The sequence below is a fragment of the Sinocyclocheilus anshuiensis genome, unplaced genomic scaffold, assembly GCF_001515605.1.
Source record: "Sinocyclocheilus anshuiensis isolate Anshui unplaced genomic scaffold, SAMN03320099.WGS_v1.1 scaffold135, whole genome shotgun sequence".
Classification (NCBI taxonomy): Eukaryota; Metazoa; Chordata; class Actinopteri; order Cypriniformes; family Cyprinidae; genus Sinocyclocheilus; species Sinocyclocheilus anshuiensis.
In genome coordinates, this window is record NW_015552564.1 from 965036 (window position 1) to 973656 (window position 8621).

At 41.1% G+C, this 8621-nt stretch overlaps 1 protein-coding gene across 1 annotated transcript; it reads left to right on the forward strand.

The window, feature by feature from the left end:
- The first annotated feature begins 44 nt into the window (after nt 1–44).
- Nucleotides 45–8347, forward strand: flrt2 (fibronectin leucine rich transmembrane protein 2). The gene is made up of 2 exons (XM_016455492.1): nt 45–495; nt 2933–8347. Exon 2 carries the CDS (start codon nt 3339–3341, stop codon nt 5325–5327), a length of 1989 nt encoding a protein of 662 aa, XP_016310978.1. The 5' UTR covers nt 45–495; nt 2933–3338; the 3' UTR covers nt 5328–8347.
- The last annotated feature ends 274 nt before the right edge of the window (nt 8348–8621 follow it).

Consider the following 8621-nt stretch of genomic DNA (forward strand, 5'->3'; position numbering starts at 1 on the left):
AGTCGGAGGTGTGCAGTGAACAGATCATTACCAGCGCAGTTTTCCTCTGTAAACATCTCTCGGAGATGAATCGGCGAACTCTTGCGTTTCGCTTTCACGAAGTATGATGGTATGATACGCGGTAACGTGGATGTATTTTGGGCTTTTTCGGCGAGTTTACCGACTCCTGGAAAAAAAAAGTGGATTTTGCAAATGTGAATTTAATGTAAGTTATAGGTTTAAACGAGGGCTCAGCCGTGGAAAGAGGAACAGAGGGAGTCACTTCGGCAAAAAGTAGTGAGCGCGGACACCGAGCTCTCCAAACGGGAGTCAGTATGCTGTCCGGAGGAGCCGCGGGCGGAGAGGAACTCGGAACCGATTCGGTAGAACAGTATGTTACGGGAATGGCGTTGGGTCTGTGCGTCCCGTCTATTCCACCGAGTGCATGAAGAACAAGAAGAGGGGGACAAGTGCTCAATGTTGTTTAATTATACGGATAAAATCATGTTTGATAAGGTAGGCTGATTTTGATGGAGACTACTGCATTTCTTCTGCTGGATGAGGTCCTTTTACCCGTCTAACTACACGAACATAATTGATATCCATATTTTAAGTTAAAAGTGTTCGTTTGTATACGAAGTTCCCGAGTATTTCGTCCGAAACTATTCTGCTGTAACTAGGGGCTTGTACTTTTCCGCAAACTACTGCGCTCCTATGTTAGACGAAGGCTTGTCAGCATTTCAACATCTCGGATAACATATAGGGTAAATAGTGGATAACCAAAGCGGTTTATCTGGTCAAACATCAAGCTTGTCATAGCATTGTTTCTCTTTTACTTACTGCGCTCGGCTCTCAGTACCATCTAGAGATTATTCATTCACATCAACAGCTTCGCTGCTCTCTCAAGTTCACCTTATCCGCTTCGAAATGCCTCCTACGATTCAAACTTGCAGTGTTGTTTTGTCTTTACTCATTTAGTTTTGTCTGCGAGCATGCTTTTTGGTTAAGCACACTGTAAAATAAATAAATAAATACATTTAGCCATGTTTGTCAGAAATTCCATGTAAAAATAAAAAAAAATGGTTACAACGTTTCAGCCATTAAGGGATGGCGTTTGATGCCTGCACATTTAGACATTTTCAACCGTATATTTTCTCAGCTGATAAATAGTGTCTGTAAGCACCACAAAAATAAAAGGTGGTAAAATGGAAGTCCACGATGAAATCAACGTTCAGCAAAACCGGCCTTTCCACGAAGAATAGCCAATAAACAGAGTATAGACAGAGTACAGTGTGACCCACACAAACAAAAAAAAAAACATCAGGCTATGACATGAATAATCATATACATTAAACAACCAGCATGCCATGAGTAATATAAAATATCCTATTGCACCCAAGTGATTAGAATAGTAAGGACAGTTATTTCAACAATAAATGTTTCAATTTAGTATAATAAAATGTGGTAATGTCTATTATACCGTTTTTTTTTTTTTACCAATAGCCTAACTATTTTGTAACTTAACTTTAAAACAATATTTTAACAATATTTTACTGTAAAAGTGCATGCATTGTCTTGAATTTGCTTTTTTTTTTTTTTACTTCCAAAATTATATATTACAGTAAAACTACACTCATTGTGTGTTAAATTAAATATATTGTGTATAACACACAGGTAACAAATTAACAGGTTTATATAGCATTTTTACAATTATGAACATATTTTACACTGTAGGCTACTTTCTTAAAACTAAAGGTTCTTCATTGGCATTGATGGTTCCATTAAGAACCTTTAATACCTATGGAAACTTCTAATTGGTTCTTTACTGGGAAAAGGTTCTTTAGATTATTAAATGCAGTAAGAAAAAAATGGTTATTTGAAGAACTGTTCAGTAGAGGGTTCTTTGGGGAACCAAAAATGGTTCTTCTATGGCATCACTGAAAAACAAACAAACAAAAAAACACTTAAAATCTATTTTAAACATGCATAGTTTGCTGTAAACCTCTTTATACTCATGATTATGCATTTTAATGTGATTTCAAATATGATTTTGTCAGATCTAAATGGCTTTATATATGAGGCCTGTATTTGTCCTATCTGTGGCTATCTGTGATAGCTTGCGTCTTAGTAAAGACAAGCGTTCTCTTGCCAGGCATTGATTGTTTTAACTCTATTAACAAGACAGATGGTATAGGCCACAAAAGCAAAAATCCAATGCAGAGGTGTTTGCTGAAGGCTCAAGATGCCAAGAAGTATGTTATTTTACAGTAATAATGAAAGCACAAAAATACAAACAGGGCCGACTAAAAAGTTTTTTATTATATCTGTACATAAATACTGTTTTTCGAATCGTCAACTACAACATATCACATTTCACAAAATGTAAATGTCATACAAAAAAAAACTTGAAATAAAATATGAAATAAAAAAAACGTATTTTTATTTTAATCTTAACTTTAATCAAAATACAAGCAATACAAGTCTGAACAGTAGATTCAGTATTCTGAGTTCTGATCAGAGTTCTGATTATGATTCTGAGACCTTGAACTAGCACAAAACCTTTTAATTGAGGAGGGAAAAAGACTGTATTGATAATTTATTGCAGATAGATGGGCTAAATTATACACCAATCCCATTTAATTTGACAGGCAGCATTCGTCACTCTGAGCTGTGTAGGACACCCCCACTACCTCAACTCATTTGATTGTTTTTCCCCTGAGCTACACTCAAAGGGGACGTGAATATTCTATGATGCATAGTGAAGATGCTATAAGCCATATAGTAAACAGAAAACATTTTCAAAGGCATTTGTTTTTTTTTGAATGATTAGCCTATATGTTTTGGGCGTGTAAAAACATGGAAAAAACATAAATGTATAAAGTTTATTGGCCTACTGCATTTTTGTTGTGAATCCACACTTTTTGTATTCTAATTTGTCCTTGTTTTGAAACAGGTCTTTGGACCCAAATGTCACATCTTCCGGAAAGTGCTCGGGCTGAGGCCCATCAGCACTTGACAGCAGGCTGGGAGGTGGACAGTGTGGCTCAGTGCTTCAGCACTCTCTCAGTCACACCCTGCTTGGGCCCTGCAGTGAATGAGAGCAGTTCTACATTGATCTGATTCCTCAGCATGGATGGCTTGAGTGAGAGAACCCATGCACTCTAATGAGACCACCTCTCCAGAAAAGGACTAGAAATTATCAAGGGATTACTCCTCAAATTCCTGGTCTATCTGTGAACTGCACATTAGAATAATCTTTTAGAGGACTTAATTTTGCTGGATTTGTTACATTTCCTTTTTACTCCCTCCAGCCACTGATTTTGTCTTGCCATTTCCTTTCCCTCCCTTTATTTTTCACTATGGAGTTTCAAGCCGGATTTTGGAATAACGATTGGACTTCATTTCTTCGCTTTTGGTTGACAGTGTTGTTGAGCTTGCATGTGCAATTCAGCCACGTCTCCTCCTGTCCCAAGGAGTGCCGCTGCGATAGAACATTTGTTTACTGTAATGAGAGAAGCCTGACGTCTGTGCCTCTGGGGGTGCAAGAGGGATCCAAGACCCTCTTCCTCCACAACAATCAGATCAACAATGCCGGCTTTCCATTGGAGCTACACAATGTTGCCTCTGTAGAAACTGTTTACCTATATGGAAATCAGCTGGATGAATTTCCCCTCAACCTTCCCAGGAATGTTCGAGTGCTGCACCTCCAGGAAAACAACATCCAGACTATCTCCAGGGCAGCACTTGCCCAGCTACTCATGCTGGAGGAACTCCACCTGGACGACAACTCCATCTCAACCGTAGGGGTAGAGGAGGGGGCTTTCAGGGAGGCTGTCAGCCTCAAGCTTCTTTTCCTCACCAAAAACCACCTGAGCAGCATTCCTATCGGATTACCGGCAGATCTCAAGGAGCTGCGTTTGGACGAGAATCGCATTGCCGACATTGACGAGGATGCCTTTCAGAATGTCACCACCCTGCAGCGACTTTTGCTGGATGGGAACTTGCTTGAGGATGAGGGCATCGCTCCTGGAACCTTCCAGGGCCTGGTCAACCTGAGAGAACTGTCCCTGGCTCGAAACTCCCTCACCACTCCACCACCATTGCTCCCTGGCGCATCCCTGACCAAGCTCAACCTGCAGGAAAACCAGATGGACACCATTGAAGTGACAGCCTTCGTTGGGCTTAGTAAACTGGAGAAGTTAGACATCTCTAGCAACCAGCTTCAGTTTCTTCCACCGGGTGTCTTTGATGGCTTGAGAAACCTGAGGCATCTTAATGCGAGAAACAACCTCTGGAGGTGTGATTGCAACATTAAGTGGGTCATTGCATGGCTCAGGTCTCTACCTTCTGCGATAAACGTCCGTGGGTTCACGTGCCAGAGTCCAGAAAGGGTGCGTGGCATGGTAATTCGAGAACTCACCTTAGATGCCATCGACTGCCCAGCGGGCACCGTGCTGCATCCCTGGCCAACCCATTCATATCCATCTACATTGCCACCCCGCAGAACCACCACCATCACCACGACCATCTCCAGAACCACCCGCTTCACCACCATTTCACCCACTGCTTTTTACCCCGCCTCGGCCAACCCCACAACCCCATTTCCACATTTCCCTCCTGGTCCCCTGCCTCCATACGAAGACCCCTTAAAAATCTCCTTTCACGTAGTGAACTCTACCTGCATTGACGTGAGCTGGGAGTCTTACTTCACTGTGACGGCTTACAAGGTGACTTGGGTCAAGATGGGGCAGAGTTTGATGAGTGACATCGCTCGAGAAAGAACAGTCCCGGGATACCAACGAAGGCTTAGCCTGTCAAATTTAGAACCCAGGTCTATCTACCGCATCTGCGTGTACGTTCTGGATACTCTCAATACGTACAGACCGGGTGAGGATACTATCTGTTCTGAGGCTAAGACCAAATCCACATCCACATACTCTGAATCTGAGCAGGCTGCCCAGCAAGACAACACCTCCGCACTCCTATTGGCTGGAGTGATAGGTGGGGCAGTGTTGGTGGTCTTAGTGACACTTCTAAGCTTGTTTTGCTGGCACATGCACAAGAAAAGCAGGTCGTCATCGTCCAAATGGAAATACAATCGCGGCAGGAGAAAAGATGACTACTGCGAAGCCGGGACCAAAAAGGATAACTCCATCCTGGAAATGACTGAAACGAGCTTTCAGATAGTGTCACTAAACAATGAGCAGCTTTTAAAAGGGGACTTCAGAATTCAGCCCATCTACACACCTAATGGAGGGATTGACATCAGAGACTGTCACCTCAGTAACAATAGCATAGCGTACTGCAAGAGCAGTAATGTTCCCAGTGTGGACTTCTGCCACACATAATGTTTTTCGACAGATGCTACAACCATTTGTTCAAAGAAAATGTAGTTCAATATACTGTACAATACACGTATACATATATACATATATATATTTCCAGGTGCAGTCAACATGGTAATTTATACTGTGGACAAGTATGTGGAATTCTGCTATATTTTCTATTCTTAGTAAATATGAAATGGTTTTGTAATATGTGAGGCTCAAAGTGGTTTCGCTCAAGGACGCTGCGGATGTTTTGAATAATCGAAGCACGTTGGGTACCTGCTGCAAGTGCAGTCCACAGGTTTTGCCTCTCTACCACTTTAAGATCTTGAAAACGTTGCTAACCACACAACCAAAATATGCCCTTTGTGCTGAAATACAGCTGCCCCTTCACACAACAGTAGTTAAGATAACACAGTGGCCAGGAAACCAAAACACAGCTGATTAAGCTGCAGTAGAAAAAAAGGAGCTGAGTTTTTTCTTTCTTTTTTTGGAATTGAAGTGCACATTCTTAATGCAGCAGAGAGCATGAGCAGTCATTCAGGAAATTAGCTTTTGTGGAAATCACATTTGAAGGGAAAAGGGACCACTCTTCAACACCCTGCAGTTCTCACAAGGAGAAGCCTACGTCGGTGAATGCGGTAGGGAGATGGTTAGAAGGGTTCCTGTGCAAGCATTTTTCAGGCATATTTGTATATAATTTTTCCCACCAGGGGGCAGCTTGTCTCAGTACATACAGACGATAGCAGCTCAAATAGACCACAGACACTCTAGCATGTTAAAATTCTGACTTTTCTGGAAAAAGCTTCTGTGCAGGAGCCTTATTTTCAAGCAATTAGCAGCCCAAACATTAAATGAGCTAATATAATAGCTAAACCCCTGTGGTAAACTTATAATATCCTGAGGGAGCTCTGTAATCTCCTTCATGTTTCTTTAATTATAAATTGTAAAACATAAGAAACCGATGAAAAACTTCAACTTTAAATCTGCATTTGCCTTTTATATACTTAAATTGCCCTTTCTGAACATGTTCTGTTATTTACAAATTAGGCCAGGGTATTACACAGAAGCTCCACCTCTCTATCTATTTCTGTGCTCTCACACGAATGTGATCAGGAACATTCTACAGCGACATCCACATCATTGTCCAGCTTTTCCTTTACTGACCAAAACCCTTTTTATCATGCATCACATCAGGTGGGATGATGAATGGACATTTAAACAAAAGCCCTCTTTTCACAGAGACGAACTGGCACATGCCAGATTCTGTCTTTGAAAGAGTTTCAGATCCCTGCATGAGTGCAATTAGGACTATTTTTTTTAATGGCTCACAAGTTTTCCAGGACAGAGAGCCGAGTTTGGAATTCGGGCTTGCTGTGGAGAAGTATTTATCATGCGCTGTTACTCAAACTCCTTACTTGACAAGATTTTATTTTGTGGGCTGAGTTCAAACCCCCACTGCATAATCCCTGGTCCAAGAAAGGGAAAAAAAATGCAAAGGTTATTTTCGCTTGGCAGGAGGATTCAGGACTGGGACGGGGGTTTGTTGTTGGGGTGGTGGTCCTAACTGTCGGAGTTAACCCTTCATTGCTCTCCGACTTGGCATTAAGGTTTAGACTAGATGGCTGGATACTTGTTTACATCCAAATTGTTTTTGGAATTACTCAAAATCAAATGGATCTTTGATTTCTGTGACTAACACAGTTGGTGCTTGCACAGGTTAACAACCAACAACCCACAAGGTTTGTCTCAGTGGCACAGACAAAATGCTCTCTAAAAGGAAAAAAGGGCTACTGCACTTCTGTGGTCATGAAAGTATTTCTCCTTAGCATCCCAGCAGGCTTCTCCAACCACCCCGTCCCTACTTTTCCTGGAAATCTGGAACATCCTCGGCCTCCATTTCTCATCTGAAGGCTTTTAACTGATGTGTACACCATTAACAATTAATTTCAAATCCTGTGGCCACCCGTAACTCTTTTTAACAGACTTCCTCCACACAAGTCCGGTGCGGCTGTCAGGCTCAGGCTCCCCGGGAGGTGGCGGTTGCGGTGGTGCAGACCCAAATTAATTGCTAAAGTAAATTGCAAAGTTAACCCGTTAGTGAGATAAATCTGTCCCGTGCCTCTCGCCGACATATTTTCACAGAGAGAAAAGTGATGGCAGAGAAACTTATTTGTGCCACTATCCAGTACATCACTCCCTCTGCCGAAGTCCTCAGAGCTAGCTTTTGCTCGGTCGCTACCATAACCATAAATGTTTCATACTGAACAGTTTTATCTATTGCCTTACCGTAACCCAGCAGTATATCTTAATGTGGTTCATGTGATGGATTTGACATCATTTACACAGAGATCTGTGGATTACATGTTTTGAAAGCAGGACTGAATGGAAAGCACACATTTTGAAGGGCAATTGCAAACAGCATACTGACAGACATCAATAGATGACATTGCTAACAAGCCAAGGTCTATCCTCCAGACAAGAATGGCGTGTTATGATTCAGAGTGACTCATTGCTTAACTCGTGTGGCGTACATTGTTCTTTATTTTCTATGGATGAGCTGAAAATCACAGTAGAGGCCCTGTAATCAAATGGATGTATTACACAAAAGGGACTGTGAGCAATGCCTTGCGTCCATAATCCAACCCAACAGTCAATCCGTCTCTTGAAAAAGCACATTGATTTGATTTGGAATAATTACTCTAAATGACTGTGAAGTCAGTCTGAACAAAGCACTACCACAAATGTGGCTGAATTCGTCTTTGATCTTTGTGTGTCCCTTTCAATCTTTTTTTGAAAGAATATTTTACATTATGATTTGAAAGGTTTTCTCCCATGTGCAATTTGGTATATATATGTTCACTATTAAAACTTATTTAATACAAACTTCAGCACATCGGTTGACATAGTGGTTTTACATTAGGACAACACAAAATCTAGCTGATGTTTGAATGAATTGGTTACTGTGTGGCAGTTCATTCTAATGGCAACCTGAAAACCGTGACAGGTTTAACAACAATCACAATGTTTCATGTGTTTTAGCATTTTTTTCTTCACGTTTAAGATGGGGAGTGATTCTGCTTTTCTCATATGGTGATTTGTTTGGTCTGTAAGCTGGGTTTTGCAAGTAGAATCCATTGGGAACCAAAGTAATTTTTGATTGCTATGTACATTTAATTTCTTTCGTTTGTTTCCACTATTAAACTGTTGTTGTTGTCCCATGTATGTGCCTTGAAATGAACTTACAATGTAAAGTCCGTGAAACCTTTAAATGTTTTTGCACAAGTTGTAAATAAAGAAACCAAGTTTTTTTTT